The 17,483-nt window shown below is 33.9% G+C and overlaps 1 protein-coding gene across 1 annotated transcript; it reads right to left on the bottom strand.

Moving 5' to 3' along the window:
- Positions 1-13,910: 13,910 nt before the first annotated feature.
- On the bottom strand, positions 13,911-17,384 carry LOC120333262 (xylosyl- and glucuronyltransferase LARGE2-like). Its single transcript, XM_039400647.2, has one exon. The coding sequence runs from the start codon at positions 16,232-16,234 to the stop codon at positions 14,303-14,305; it is 1,932 nt and encodes a 643-aa protein (XP_039256581.2). The 5' UTR covers positions 16,235-17,384; the 3' UTR covers positions 13,911-14,302.
- Positions 17,385-17,483: the final 99 nt, after the last annotated feature.

Raw genomic sequence — 17,483 nt, 5'->3', positions numbered from 1 at the left:
TTTGTGACGGACGTTGGACAAGGTATACTTTTGTTCAACCAAAGTCTTACGTACATTATTTTGTACAACTTACGTAAATTACTTTTCGTCGTGATTGAATGATATTACACACAATATGATGAGCTAGCCTTTTCAATATATCAAGTAATTATTTGTCCACTTTCGTTTTTTTCATTAAACTAGGTGCTCTTAGGCCTTACCGTGAGATCGACGGACAAGCAATACCGTGGGGTTGGAGCAATAAAAGTATTCCCCTTTAATTAAAATAAAACAGAAAATTGTTTTGTGACGAATCGCATACCATAAAACTCAGGGAAATGTAGCGACTGTAGTCTTCGGTCATTTCTGGCAAGTAGTGAAAATTTGAAATTGATTGGTCACTTATATTCGAAACTACAAGAATTTAACAAAATAAACCACATGTAGACTTCCTGTCACACAAAGGTAAAAAATATAGAAAAAATTTGTCTACTCACGTACTGTCCTTCTTTCTGGTAATTGCAAAAAAATACTTACATACTAAATACCCGATAGACAACCTATTTAAAAACCAAAATTTCTTTCTTGCGTTGGTAAAATTATGCTAAGCTTGTTAGATTAATCTGTATGCGTACAAAAATTACAAAATTAAATATAGATTATTAAATAATTATAGAATAAAGAGCTACAACAATAAGTAAAGCAAATAAAATTAAGGCAAAATGGGTCAATTTTAATGCTTTTTAGACAGGGGGATTTAATCCTAGTACGACAGGCCGGCCGGTAGTATTTTTAATAAAGAAAAAATTGAGCAAAAAAAAATGATGAAAAATTATGCGTCTAGTAGTTGAAATACCATGTGGGTGATATCGGTTTCAAATCCAGGTTAGTCCAGGTTCAGCACCCCGGACAAAGCACAGCTAATTGCTCTAACCGAATTGAAAAGAATTTAAAAATTCCAGTACAGCTAAGTTTAAATTAATGAGCGAAAGATTTCACAAAAATAGCATTTTCGATTTAAAAAACAATAGTGCATGATAAACGCTAGACAGAAATACTGAAAGACACACACTTTCAGCTTTGAGGCCATGTAAAACCCAAATTATGAATCAAATCTTGGCTACTGAGTGAATACGGTATAGGTAAGATTTCAAACAACTACAGTATGCCTCTATCTTCTAGAATCGAGATCAAATAAAACAACGGGTATCTTTCCATATAGACATTACCTAAATGCAAAACACATCAGACAATGACAATTGTATAAAATGCGAGCCATGCAAAGTCTTACACAATGATTGTACAACTTTACTTGACACTTGCTGATTAAATTTCATCATTCCTAATTGTATACAAATTAGCGCGAACGTGAACTTCTATATCCGTACATGCTTGCAATATAAAAATTACAAAACTTTTGTCGCTATTGCCCGTGTGAATCTAATATAGGCAAGCATATAAGAAAATTAGATCTACACATAATTTAAACGCGCTGCAAAACTTCTGTGATCAAAAATCATCATTTTAGAAAAAAATATCATAAAAAATGGTTTTCTATTCTTGTGTTTAATATTCTAAATTTATTCTTTTAACTGGACTTATATATACACGGCAAGGAATAATATATCCTTTACATTCTTGCTCGCATTTTATCATGCTCACAATGCATAAATACATTTTTAAAATACGGAAATATGAGAGTAAAATGTACTAGTCATTTTCAAAAGTGTACTGATTGGCAAAAAATCACGCTCGTTGCTTCAAGTGCATCAACGAAGACGGATAAATGATGCATCCGAGGAATTTAGCGGCAAGAAATAATCAAAATAATCAGTTTTGTTGACCTAACTTCACGGGGCACAGCATCACAATCAAATTATACCTCGTCTGGGGCAAAAATAGCGAGAAAATTAATTGCTTGCCTTGATTGAAAAGTTGAAAAGTTTTTGAAGAAAGGAGTGGCGAATCTGGCATATGAAAATGACAGGTTTGTATTTGTACAACAAAACCCAAAATTAACTCAATTTTTGATCTGGAAAACTCAATTTCACGCATGAAGACAAATAAAAATACAAAAACAAGGGTTTAGAATTAGGAAACGACATCTTTATCATAGAAAATACTATATTATCAGATCCAAAATTGACCCTCATTTCACCAATCCCTACAACACGTTCACCAAGATTCATATTTTGTAGAAATTGTAAAAAAGAATGAACAAGCAATTTGATACGCTAACAAAACCGATGCTGAATTATATAGACACGAAATCATGTAAAGGTGTTCCCATGTGATATGTCGTTTAAAGTCTTTTCAGATGTCATAAAAAGTGTTCCATTCATTTTCTATCTATTTTTTTTGTGAAATATAGGGCCCCCGAGTGATTCAGAAAAAAAGTTGAAGGAACAGGCTTCTAGCGATCCCAAGTACTAAAAATTTGAAATTGGTTATTCCATTTGTTGAGGACAAAAACGCTTTTTTCACAAAAGTATAGCAATAAAACGATCGATAGGAACACTTGTGTCCAATCATAAACTTTGCAATGTAAACTTCGCCACATGGCAATTTTAGGAATTCAAACTCTTGCTTTAGCTAATACATTTGTACCACTGACTGTGAGTGATTTCATGCGATAGGGGAGTCTTATTAGTTCATAGGACAATAACGTGGGGTGGCAGTATCTAATTTGCGCGTTCAAGAGCAATAATCACATAATTTTGGGGTCAAATGGATTTACCCAGTCCTACCGGTAAATCCTTGATTAGCATAAATACGGGTTTATAATATTGGGGTATGTAATTGAGAAGGGAAAATAACAAAACGGCTATAAATCATAATTTGACGATAGAATGAGTAAGAGAGAACGTACGAAAAAGAGAGCACTTGACTTTGAGGACAAGTTCAGTAACGGTAACGTTAGCGAAACGTTTAGCCTAGTTTTAGTGTTCACGAACTTCACGATCCTTGTTTTCGTTTAATAAAATGTGCTCAAAGAAGAAGGGAAACGAGTAAAGTTGACACAATTAAGGCGCACCTTGTGATTTGCAATATGACACTGCATGTAATCATTTCGGGCTGCTTTGTTTTGAAAACTTTTTGAATTTCCACCTTATTAACGAAACCTCGCTGTCAACAATTTACGCAAGAGGGTGTGCTCATACAAGCGTGTCGCATACTGATCACAATTACTCTATTAGTTGATGCCATATGTTAACCCTTTACTCATATAATTAGTCTCGTTAATCAAACCACAAACGCACTAAACCCGACGTTGTATATGGGTGAATATCCGCGAAACGTGGGAAAATATGAAAACTGTGACCCGTAAATAGACGATTCTTAATTGCCATTATGAACATTGGATAAAGTGGAATTACGATGTTACAATTTTGCACGCAAATGCATTTTTTTTTGATATTTTCAAACGAGCAAGCACGCAGCACTCGAATGGCCAACAAGCCGAAAACCTCAAAAAATGTCATTAAAAACAATGAGGCTATATGCAATTCCAATAAAATATGATTCTAAAAATAATAAATTTTAATAAAAAAGCCTAAATTAATTTTAGAACGTTTTCTGTTTGTAAATAAAACACGAGAAAAATCGTTATACGGAAATAAGATGGATTCCTAAAAGTAAGATTGCACGACAGAAACTTTATCTACATCTACCGATACCCGATTCCTAAAATACATATCGCATATCGAACCTCATTGTATGACGTTGAAACTAAAATAAAATGAAAAACCATTTATATTTATTGATAACAGCATGGATATATCAACTGGGAAAGTCAAGCAATATCGCAGAACATTAATAAGATTATCAAGTTTGTTTGACTGCTATCATTTCATTGGACACAAAAATACCCTCTGGGCCCTGTGGAGTTTGACATTTCGCGAATAATTTTTATTTTCATTGAAAAACCGGAATACTTTATTCCGCCACGCTTGTCCACCGATCTCTTCGATCAACTCGGTGCTCGGTTACAACCAATGTCTTACCGTGCCTGTGCGCCACCTGCGTGTCCACTTATTTGAGCATTGCTCTTTTGTTATTATTATAATTGTATTCGTTGTGATGTTTACAGTTCAGTATAGTCACAGTTTTTTTGTCGAATGAGTGGGGGTTCAGGGAAGAGGAAAGGGGGAAGGAGGCATTGGGTAAAGACAAAAAAAGAGGGGGGGGGTTGCAATTAATTTTCCATTAAAGCCGTCTTAAACATGAAATATTTCTATACTAAGAGCGCGAGATAAATATTTAATAAAAAGAATTGGGATAACTCGTGCAGTTTGAACATGATTTTTAATTGTAAAAATATACAAAAAATATCATATATACACGAGTAATTTAAATTTTCATATCAATCCAGGTCCAATTAATCGCAGTTCCTCTTGACGAGTTTCAACTTCCGGTGTGAATTAAGAAGAATTGCACAAGAAGCCATGATAATTCAGCGGTGCCATTGTTTCACATAATATCATCAGCCACAAAATTTGAAACCGCGACGTTTCCAGTAACGAGAACACCACCATCATAACGAGTAAACCATAGAGAGCGATATAAAAACAGTTATAGATGGGATTTCACAAAAACAATTTATGATGTAGTAGGATTAAAAACAAAATTAGTTTTTTTTCTGGGGGACCAAATCGAATTCGTTTCTTCCTGAATACGAATTCTTTGTTTGGTGCTTTGAAATTTGTTTAAAAACTGGAATATTCCAAATTTAAAATATAAATTGTCATATTTGACACCAATTTGATATTTCTTACGACATTAAAAATTCATTTATTTGCTTTTTCAAAATAAAGCGCGAACCCGAAAAGCCCAGCTCGACACACAACTTCGATTTTTTATATATACAGATCACGCAACCAATAATAAAGACGTTCGCGCTGCGAAAAGCCTTTTAAAAATAAAAGCAAGCGAAAATGGATCAGTTTAATTTGGAATGATAATTTGAATAAATGGCGGTATCCTTTGTTCTAAATTATAAATATCGACAAAAATTATTTGTTCAAATTATAATTTCTTTCATTTTAGATAAATTTCTATCCGACTCTTCAAATTGGTTGTGAAATTTAATAACATAATTCAACTAATTTATAATGATTTGCTAAATGGCGATTTGGTATTACTATCAGAAAAATTCAGCTCACGGTATTTACTACAAAATACTTGTAACTCTTACTAGGTGAAATTTGTCACAGTTGGTTAAATAAAATACAAAATGAGGCCTACGATGTGTTTCCCTGATTTTGGCGGGAACGAGACTGGTCCATTTGCGCGAAAACTGTTTGTGCGAACAATTGAATAAATCATAATGCTTGTCGTAAATATTACGGCGTGATCTGGGTCAGGATAGATGTAAAAATAAAACAAAACAAAGTATATTTTCGATTGCTTGAAAATCTCTGGTCATAGAAAAACGCTAATAAAATATAACGCAATAAAATCTCAAGTCAAATAATTCCGTATGTAATTTATAAAAATTGATGTTCGATTAAAATTTTTGACAGGAAAATAATATCCATGAAATATGATCCAATAAGTTCATATTTCTATACTTAATTTACTATAATGGGTTAATCTTCAACGTGGAATGTCACATGGCCAATCACAATACGATATCTTTCTATTGTAAAATTGAAACAAAACACAAACAGTAATGTAGGATTTTGTACTTTTTGTTGTAGTACAAGTAAAAGTGGATCTTTTCGCAAAATTGTTGTTCTAATTAGGGTTGGGTTTTTATTGAAAATAAATCGCTTTTTTACAAAACTGCAATACCAATCGATTTCAACTTTTGAGTGATCAAAGATACAATTATTTTAATTTTTCGGTACTATGGGCCCGATCTTTCACTCAAAATCATCGAAAATTTAGCTTGTTTTGCGTATATTGCGCCACCACGTGACATTTCGTCACGATTTTTGAGAATCTGGCAACAAACTACGGTGCTATGAAGTCTTACCGGTACTGATGTGCGGACTTCGTGATCATTTATTTTCATTTGACCAAGTATTAAGGCCACGCACGTTGAAAAATGACACGGTCTTGCATAAGGTTGCCCCAACAAAATATTATTAATATCTTCTAGAGAAAACCTTTCTAACAATTAGACTAGTCTCGTGGACAATTAGAAATGTTATCCAAAATATAAATAAATTCACCCTTAAGATCAAAAGTTATAAATTGGGCAAGCCATACGGAATCAAGGAGGTTCCGGATCTTTCCAACTCAGTCTGAGTGACTACTCATCTAGAGATTTGTTCGAAGAAAGATGTGCAAAACCTCATAACGAGTGTCAAAATATTTGAATTGATATTGAAATACAATATTTCAGTGAGCGAAATTTTTATTCGAAACAACTCATTATTTATATTTTCAGGTATATGAACTTGACTACAGAGTAAATTAGGACGTTGCATCAACTATCTGTATCGTATCGATTTTTGCCGTTAAATTTTAATATATTTATAAACTTGATAAAATCTCAACAAAGGAGAGATTTTCAATTAGTTTACCTTGAAATTAAATCCACGTGGATCGAATTATTAAATTTTCTCGCAAGAATGTGTTAATTTGTGAAAGTTAATATGACAGTGACCCCGCGCAAAATATAAATCTGAGTTCGAAAAGGTCAAATATATAATTTGCCGTAAATTAGAGTAAAATGATCTTTTGTCAAATAAGTTTGGAGGCGGAGTTTTATGTCGTTTATGAACATTTGATGTAGCTCCTGCTAACTGTTCAACAGTTTAGATAAGCGAGTTATATACATACATTGGAACCCTAAAAGGGGTTTATTCCTGAATTATATGTAGTGAAACCAAAAAATAATATGAGAAAATTACCATAGGGTATTGCTATACATGTAATATAGTACATCCGTGATTCTACTGGAGTTTACATGTCGGGTTAAAGTCCTATACTTGATTAACTCGATTTTTTTTTTTGATGAAAGTCGTGATTCGATATTGAAACAACGCCTCTAGGGTTCCTTTATTCAACGTGGCCAACCTGGTCACGTGGTCAACCTGGGCGCGCACGCGTAATTTATTTTTCATGAATGAACATAAGTTTGATGTCGCTTACGACAGAAAAGATTACGAAAGACGCCTATCGTCTGATGACTAAAAATCAATGAATCTCGCAATAATGCATATAACACATCTTGCAATGCAACAAAAAATAGCAATAGAAAGAACAAGCTATGTTGAAATCGCGCAGTTAAATTCCACCATTCTACCCAGGAATAAATCCGGATTTCAGACAATCTTAACGCACTGAATCTTTCCGTATATAAGTCATTACCTTGGTGCCATATATTGCTAATTTGTAACAAATCCTATACAATGGCATTTACCCAAAGTTGACCAAGGAATTTTTACCAGTTTTGATGGTGCATATTTCGAACAAGAAAAACTTGCTCTAACCAAAGCTATAAACCCCGAATCCAAAATTATTGCACAGCAAGGTAAAATTAAGACAAGTCGATGAACCTCAAAAATTGGAATGCATTACTAGAAACTTGCAATGTAACTCCCATAATAAAAGCTGAAAACTCATCGTTTCAATATATCATGTACATTATACATTATAAAAAAATCAGTCGAGCGATCCCCAATATGTTCCCTTGCCGAAAATTAAATCAAAACTGCTATACAAGTCATCACGCTATCAACGACACAAACAAAGTCCCTTTTCTCAATGTTGTTCTAACCTTACTAACTAACTTGCTGGGGCTTATTTTACCTAAAGCCTATCATTAAGGACACGGTTGGCGTGAGAAGTTAATTGGCCCGAACTTGCGTCTACGTCACACCGCGGTGAGACAATTACTTCAAGGGTTGACACTCTAATTACGCATGCACCTGACTAAAATGCTTTCTCCCTCCTTTTGTTTTGAGATCTGCAGTCAGTTGATCAGTTTACGGCACTGATTTTAATAATTGAAATTGCACTGAAATGGTGTTCATCATATTAATCGAGACAATGATTGCAAAAACTGATTGGTTCAGCGAACCAGATTACTGACTTGAGTAATCGATCCTTGCTCGAGTTGAATGAACACGAGCGATATCAACAAAATGACAAAAAAAAAATTTTTCAAATACTTCCATTCATCTTATTTTGACATGTTAAGTGAGTACAACCGTCGCTCGGAACTGGTATCTGGACAAGCACATACTTGAGAGCAACTAGATCTTGGACTTCTCGAAGTATTTTTGAGTTCACAAAGCTTACAAATTACAGCCTGGGTGGGACGGATACAGAAAGACTCAGGACTGACTATTTTAGTCTATTTTATCAAAATGAATTAAACGCATTACCGCGTGATATTTCCGTATAAAAATATATCTAATTAACATAAATTTCATAAATATTACTTAATTTAACTAGGTGGCTTCATTAATGATCGTAATATTTTTGTTAAACCGGGATAAAGAAACATGTGATGTATTATATTCTATCAAGTATGTAGGCTTGATAGAGTAACTCTTATATGTACTGCCCAACATTGGGCCATATGAATGAAAATCGACTCTTTAGAACTAGGATAATTTAAATGTTGTTTTAGTTTTTGTTAAAGCAATAAACGTTTAATCCTAAAAATCCAGCAGAGTGCTGCCCTATATTATACCCTTCACTAACAGATTATTTATAAATAAATAGTCAAACGTAATCCAAACATGAACGCACATTTTTACATCAGGACCTTACTTGATCTTGAGTTTTAATAGAATGCAAAATGCTCATAATCCAGTTCTAATTTGTTCCGCATGAAATATAGGAAAAAGCAAGAGTTACATAATTGATAATAATTTTCATGTTGAAAGTTGTGTCAGGTATGTTTAAAGCTTTTTGGCGCAGTGTAATAATCAAGCATTAAAGAAAGTATCGTTAAGCAATTGGCGTGATCATAAATAAAATTGCAGTTTTCTGACAGATTATTTAGGACCGGTTTTCAATTGATATCAAACCAACATTACTGTCTGAGAAAATGTCAGCGATGATGATTTAAAAACAATATTTGATGGGAATAATTAGATATCAAATTTTGACAAATATTACTCATTTTCATTCTGTGATTTTGGCTCCAAATTTGCTGATGACCTGAGACAGATAACATATCGGAAAAGTCATAATTTTTCTGAAAATGGAACAATAATCCAATTCCATAGGTACATCGAAGTTCACCAAAATGTCACGATAAAAAGATTCAAATGGCCAGCAGTGGTGATTTATCCACGTGAGGAAATTTATTTCGAAATACAATACTTTGAAAACTAAATAACGTTCAAAACTACGCTACTTTTTCTGTTTTGCTGCAGTATTTTTCAATGCTAGGTCGACATTCACAATTTATGTGGGAAATAGTAGAATTTTTTAACTCGTCTTTAGTCGTAAAGGGGAAAATTGAGGACTCGTTTGTTCCAAGTTACCAACGAAACTATGTAATGCATTTAGGCGCATCTACAATTTTGCATCATTTTTTAGTCTCCAATATTATTCATATATATACAACCTATTAATAATTACAAACTCTACTGAAAAGCACCATTCGTTCAGTCATTGCATTTGTCATGCGAGTAAATTGAAATATATTGTGACCCTCCTGAGAAGTTACGACATAAACACGAACGGTTTGTTGATATGTATAGTATTCTAGCATCGAAGTCATCCAATTTTAATTGAAAAAATAATTTTGTTCGGTACTATGCAAAAAAAACGATATCGATTCAAAAATTTATTCTGAAGGCCTATTGAGCGCCATTTTGTACATTATTCCAAAACAAAAAAAAGCGCAAATTTGGGCATTTTATCAAAAGATTAGTCCAAAATCATTTTGAAAATTGCTAACTTCCTAATGAAGTGCTGATCTCAGGACAATAGTGTATTAACATATAACCTTCAACTTGAAAATGTAAATCAAAAGGCCAACAACTGTTTCAACAACCAAAGAGAAACGGCTGAAAAATATTTCCTTGATCACAAATTATACTTCAAATCAGAATATTGACCCTTTATCCCAACGTGGGTTAATATTATTATACAATATGAAAGAAAATTGAAAATTTAAAACAACGGGTTAAAAGGACCTTCTGGAAGCCTGGAGATTTTAATCTGGCAGGGTAATTAAAGATTTGAATTGGCAATAATAGGAGCCTTCGAGTACTTGCTCAAAAACCCAATTCACACGGTTCAATTGGATTTTTAGCGTGGGAAATTTATCATCGAACCACTCTTAATCAAAGATGGTATATACCTAAATCGGATTATTTTGTACGATTTATCCTTCTACCATACTTGATGAAACTTATTAGTAAATTATTGTTTAGATTAATTCAATGCCTTCTGGTTGATATTTAATTAGAATTGAAACGATTAATAAACGACGTGGGGGGCAAATAAATTTAATTACAACGAGGAATGTCAACGATGCGTCTGGAAATCGGACTAAAATTGAATTTAACCCGTACGTCACTACCGAGAAAGGGTCAAAATTTAAAGACAATTAATGGATAAATGTTTATTTTACTCGGTAATACAATAGATTTTGATATTTTATTGATTTAATTTGCCAATACCTAAATAAAATTGTTCTTAAGATAAACAGTTCAAACTAAGGTGCTCGGTAAGTATCAGGCCATTGGGACTATTTTTGAATCCTATTTGATACCTCCATTCAATACTGTTGAATACGAAGTATTTTACATAAAAGATTATACACAGAAGTTTACCCAAATGTCCAAGTTAGAATGAAGTTGAAATTAATGTTAACGTTTCAAATTTTTAGTCACTGAAAATAGTGGTGTTTTTATTTTGTTGCAAATTTTAATCTAGAATTATATGGATATTTAAAATTGATAGCAAAACGTGTTTGAGTCTTTCCGGTTACTCCTACTTTATAAAAATAATATCTGCAATTAGAGCAGTTTCAATAACGAACATTATGTAAGCAAGTGTTCTAATACAGAAGAATTCATGATAAACCGATATCAGTATGTTATTAGTTATGACGCGCTTTTAAGTCAGCCATGAATATTAAATACAAGATAAATCAAGCAACAAAGATATCAGTTATGTAAGCTGTACCAGAAGATTAAAAGTACGTGGCCCGCCACAGTTTTCACAATATGGCGGGCCAAATACTTGAACTAAATTTAATGCGATGCTGCCACCTGGTGACAATTTTAGTATCTTCATTTGGGGGATAAAATCTACTGTTACGTAATAACTTCTCAGGTTTGAACCTTTCGTACATTCTGTTCACTGAGTATCGTCATGGGTATGATATATTTTCAACAATATTGATCAATGATTTATGTTGGCAAGTGAAATTTATTACTGCTTTTATTTTAAGCTCAGTCAAATTGTTTATTACAGTATAATCATCTAACAATATCATTTTGTATGGCAACGGCTTTTGGTACTATAAGTTGAGTTTTTGTTTCACACTATGGGCTCCATCCATCAATTCGAATAAAATTACTTTCCCGACCCAACTTCCGTTATCCAATCGCAGTATTAATTGCCTAAAAATATCTTTGTTTTTATATTGCAATTTATCAGCCTGAAGAATTGTGCAAAATCCGCCATTAAAATTTAATTTGCGGGAACCAAATTATTTCAAAATACATAAAATAAACATGAAGGTACGACCTGTCAGAACAATTTTTTTAATTTCCGGAATCTTAAATTAGTTTCCAAGTTCATTGGATGCAAATGTATTTCATTAATTCATTTTAGGGACGTAATTGACAAGAAAATTAGCTTCCGTTTCCTGGAGGGAAAACAATAAGAACCGTGATGCCCTGTCCAATTGTGTGACTCTTCAAGCCTGAACCAACCGTGAGTGATCACTTCAAAGCACCAGTAATGCGGAATGGCATTATCATCCCATGTAGGCATATACTTTTTCAGCGTTCAATTTCATGAATTCGCCTATTTCAGGTATATTGGATCTGTTGTTTGGGTGTATTGTAGCCTATTGTGTAGGCAGTATATGATCAAGCATTTGGCTTCTACATGGCGCCGTCAATGTAATGTCTTCTTCTATCGCAAATAGCCTACCGACTTTATTAAATAAATATATGGAATACAATAAGAAACTGCTGTATAAATGTTTGTATTCAGTATTGATTCGACTTTAGGTTGTTAAATTGTCCGGTTTAAAACTCTGGTAGCATCGCTACCGGCATTTGAGGCTGAACTACGTTTCAGGACAACAGACCGACCATAAAATTCAGTCTAAAGTTATTAGTTGACGAAGGTCAAGTATGAATACTGTAGATGAAATATTTTACAACATGTAAAGTACTACTAGCATTTACTCGATGTGCGACAAAGTTGCAATGTTTCATGATTCCAGTCTCTTACATTGACACATAATACCAGAAATAACGTGACATTTGACAACAACTTTTCGACATCAACAAAGTTATCAGTCAAGTATATCAACTGAGACGAATGATTATTAATTTGACACATTTAATCAGTCGAAATCTATTAGCAAGCCAGATCGGTGTAGGCCTGCATCAATTGACTGTAAAAATGATTTTGTAAAAAAAATTCATTAAGTTTGACAACTATTAAATACTGTTATTATGAGATTTTCCGCTATGTGTCAGCTAAAACGAATCCCGCTATTTAGTGAAATTTGTGATAAATCACGATTCACGAAATTTTACGATGAAATATTTTCTTAATCCCTCAATTATGAGTCCCATCATCACTCACCCACCTGGAAATCTGATTGCGTGCAAACCCAATCCCAATCATTATTTATTAGGTCGTAGAGTGTTCCCCCTATAATATAGATCAACACAGACACCTATCAGTATACTAAAAATATTTTATTATCTTGATTACAAGATATATTCTTATATATATTTATGTAGTTTTTACTATGATATCAATTTTGCTGAACCTCCCACCAAGCACAATTATGAGTTGTGTACCAAAGTGAACACGTATTTTATGCTTATTAGTTATGGGGTGACTACCCACGAATTCATCCCATGAAATTGCAATGTTAAGTTCCGCTAGGTGATGATAATTTAACCCCTTTATTTTACCCAGTGGTTTAAACTAATCTCATGTCACACTTTTCAATCCGTAAATTTAGAGTTTAGTTGAATTGATAATATATTATTTCAATATACTACTGCTTTTTGTATTCAACTCGTGAATTTTGCAATCTTATTCAACAACATATATAATATATATATATAATCTCTGCGTTGCTTTATATACGATGGTCTATCTAAAATCAGCTGTTTTAATATTAGCAGTACTTTACAATTAGGTCGTAACTAACTTACTACATAAGGTAATACAATGGACTCAAATAAAAATTTCATATTTTTTGCATAGAAAATTGACCCATTAAACGTATGCCGTACCAATTTGACTCGACCAGTTACTTTTGTCTGTCGGTTTTGATAACAGTTGCAATCCCACTTGACTATCTGGTGAATGCGAAATATTCTTCGAGGTAGTTTTATTTCAAAGAAATAGAAAGGGTAGCAGATAATTTCCTACACATAGCTTAAAATTATTTATGTGTGAGGAAGCATGAGGCTGACTCAATGCGTATGTGTAAATTGATCAAGGGAAACTATTTGTCGGGTACGCTGTTATATCAAGAATACTACGAGCCAGTCTTTAGCGACATCGCGTGAATTCGACTACTCATAGGACAAAAGTCAATTCAATACGATCGAAGTGAACTGAACAAATCAATGCAATTTTTAACAATTTTTAACAAATCCAATTCAAATATTGACTGAAGTAAAATTTATATAAAACAATGCCTAAATATATGGACACGAAAGCCAAAAGTATGCAATATTTCACAGTAGACTACCGGTACCACAATCTTCACGACTTCGCTTGACCACCGGATAGGAACAACGAGGAACCACCACAATTTTTATTTTGATGACGTCATTGTACACAAAACAAGAATCCCACAGAAAAGCGATTTTTTTTCACAACAACAAGAAAAAAAATACCGCCAACAACATCGTAACAAATCGATCCATAGGTCAACTTTATGTTCAATTATAAAGTTTCACTACAAAACGACGATCAATAATCCTACCAGAAACTGCGATATCTGTCTGTCACAGTACTGCAGCTTGAAGCTTTTTGCAGAATAGTGGTTGCCCCGGAACATAAAACATTCCAACACAAACGACATTTTAAATTTATCTGAAAGTCATTTTTGATGCCTGCCATTTTGAGGTTTCAAAAAGTTAATCGAAAAATAATTCGTAAATTACATATAGACATAAAAAAAAAACTTTTTTCAACAATTGACTGAAAACTTTGGATCATCCATTGCTTCTTCTAAAAATGGAATTTTTATTGCCAACAAACTTGGAAGCACGGTTACATTCAAATGTACCAACCAATCGTTTGAAAAAGTCATTTCTTCGTAATCAAGTTCATTATTTTTACTTTGAAATAGTGGATGGGATGTTGTTTCGAGTGTTATATATTTGTCAAATTTTGTTTTCCATCCAATGTTAAAAGGTTCTTCTTCGATACCCCATCTTACAAATAGTCCTTGATTTAATTCGGGGTTAGTTATAATTTGTTTATTATTCACCCTTCGCCAAATATCACTTTTTCCATTAAATTTTCTGAAAATGTAACACTTGCTTTCAAAGGATGGAATGGCTACATGATGTGTTTTCTTATTTATCACCATTTCCTTTAGGATCTCGTAGGTCCCATTACGCAAATGATATCGAATATCCCCGATTATAAAATGCGATGTGAGTACTTGCCTTAAGGCGATTGTTTTCAACAAATAATCTGATACTTGGTTTTCGTTTTCATTTAAGAATAAATAATGATAACCTATGTTTCCCCTTAACGATAATTTATTCAGAAATGAAAATTCCTCATCTGTTCCGGATATGGCAACACTCATTGGTCCTGGCCATTCGTCAACAATTCTTTTAAAAAATTTCATCTCGTTTGATTTCATAAACAACACTAGTGTAACATCGTCAGTATTTTCAATCAACAAACGATTGATATCAACAGCGTACGGAAGAACTCGATGTAGGTTGTTTTTATTTTCACTGAAACGTCCACCATTCATGTTGTCAAAAGATTTGACAATATCCCAAAAAATTGGAAGCATAGGCACGTGATCTGGATTTGTTTCTGACAACTTTACTAAAGTAGTGTGCAGCCCTACATATTCGTTTAAGTTAGGACAACTTTGTATATTAGCACGTTCTCCGAACTGCATATTCCATTTGCACGGAACTTGGTAAAGAATTTCAGGATGGTGTACAAATAAGACATTAAAAACGTCTTGTTCCGCAAGCAAGGCGTATCCTTCCACTTTGAGTTCTTTTCTTGCTTCTCTGTTCCACATCGATGTCCAATTCATTCGTCTTAATCTTTCAAGATCGTATAATATCATCCCTGTGTTAAATCCCCAATCTATTGCCTGCCAAGCACCGTCGAATTTACCTCCATCTGCCGTCTTATACCAATATTGAGTTTCATAACCCATTCCAATAGCTTGTCTATAATCAAAGTTATCAAACTCTTTCCATAGCTTATAAATATCTGCTGTGAGCACGATATCAGAATCGTAAAATATTACCCGTCTTAATTTCAACAAGATTTGATCCATCATGAGTTTTTTGAAGGCGTAACCTCCAGCTGGGTGCATATACGGTATCCAGCTTGTAGCCTCTTCGATGTCAGGACGAACATATAAAGTTAGTTGAAAATGTGGAATGTCCCACGTACCAAATAGCTCTCTTAAAGTAGGTGCTGTGTTAACATTCGTAATTGCGTGCAAATGAATCGGATTCGTTCGATAGAGCAACAACGATTTAACGAACGTTATAAGTTTTCTTACTGTTGCCATTTTATACAAAATTTCTGCGATGTGTATTGTTTCCATGGAAGTTGGAACGAAAATAGCTCTCTTGTTTTCCGAGGTAAATAAATGATCATAATCATGTTCTAATCGCCGATTACGATGAGAATCTGATGTGATGCTCCAATACAAAAAAGCCAAAGACATCATTCCCAACGTAATGGCTAAAGCTGAAATTACGCCACTACTGTACTTTAGTCTTACTATTGTCATCTGTATTGACAGAATACATGAAGATAGATAATCAATGATTAAGCCAGTTTTCAGTTTTGGTATTCGCTCGATAAGTACAGTATATTGTAAATCTGCCATGTAGATTCGATACATCATAGACTTGAATTAATTAGCCTAACTAGTAATTTCTGGCAACTGAAATTCTACGAGTTGCTGGCAGATTTTGACGGACTGCTAAAGTTCTGTCTGATTTACAAAGAAATTAACACGAACTGTTGGGAAGCAGATTTTATATACATCATCGGTTAGCATCGAAATCGCCCCGGGCAAGTAAGTTATATGATACGTACAAAACGCGGGACTCGGGGTATGTAACATGAAACTAACATGGAATGGCGTTTATAATCCACCCGCGAGGGGCATTTAGCCTCCCTAAAATGAGCTGGGGAACATACTGAGCCAAACACTGATCGTTTTGCGCACCCGCTGAGCATTCGGACAAGTCCATGCATCTGAAAACAAAAAATACCTGGCTAACTAATTTCATACCATAGGATAAATATAAGTCATATCCTTCGCAGGACAAATCCGACGAATGGCCTGCCATACACATGTGATAAAGTACACCTGCATAGTCGAAATATATATATATTTTTTTGAATATGAAATCCACATAAGTGGAAATCATAGGACCGTGTGAAGGCAACTCATTCGGAATACAAACACTGGCTGGGTGTGGATATTCAACAATAACTTAATTCAGCATTCAAAAATGCCCCGTTCATATCTAATTATACAGCGATACATGTCATGGGTGAGAAACTAATGCGTTAATGACTAGATTGCCGCTTTGGGAATCAATAATGCACACACAATCAAGACCCACAAGATAACAACCTGCGAATTGAATTCAGTGTAATCGGACTTGATGGCATATACCGAGGTGGTCCAAACCCTGGCACGCGGGCAGGATATTTTTTAATACATCTAAATTAAGTAAACTTCCAGTATTTTGATCATTTCTGGGTTTTCCCGACTTCGGCCCACAAGGACTCCTCAATTTTTTTGGTACTCCTGTAGTATATGCAACAAGATGGCGGAAACCGGAATGTAGTATGTGTATCAGCAGGTTAAGGTTAGGCCATAATTTCAGGTACAAATACTACGCAAGTTACTTGGCTAGTCCCCAAAATCATATTAGAACTAAAATAAGTATACAATAAAATTATGGCCTAACCCTAACCTGATACACACACTATATTCAGGTGTCCGCCATCTTGTTGCACATATTACGGGAGCGCCATTTTTTTTACCCTTCAATCTTGCAACCTTGGACCACCCTGGCATTAACCATATACTCAAGGTCAGCATTAGAAATCATCCTCAATTTATATATCTGTAATAA

The sequence above is a fragment of the Styela clava genome, chromosome 13, assembly GCF_964204865.1.
Source record: "Styela clava chromosome 13, kaStyClav1.hap1.2, whole genome shotgun sequence".
NCBI classification, from domain to species: Eukaryota; Metazoa; Chordata; class Ascidiacea; order Stolidobranchia; family Styelidae; genus Styela; species Styela clava.
Note: the sequence above shows the minus strand (reverse complement) of the source record. Positions and strands in the feature narration are given on the sequence as shown.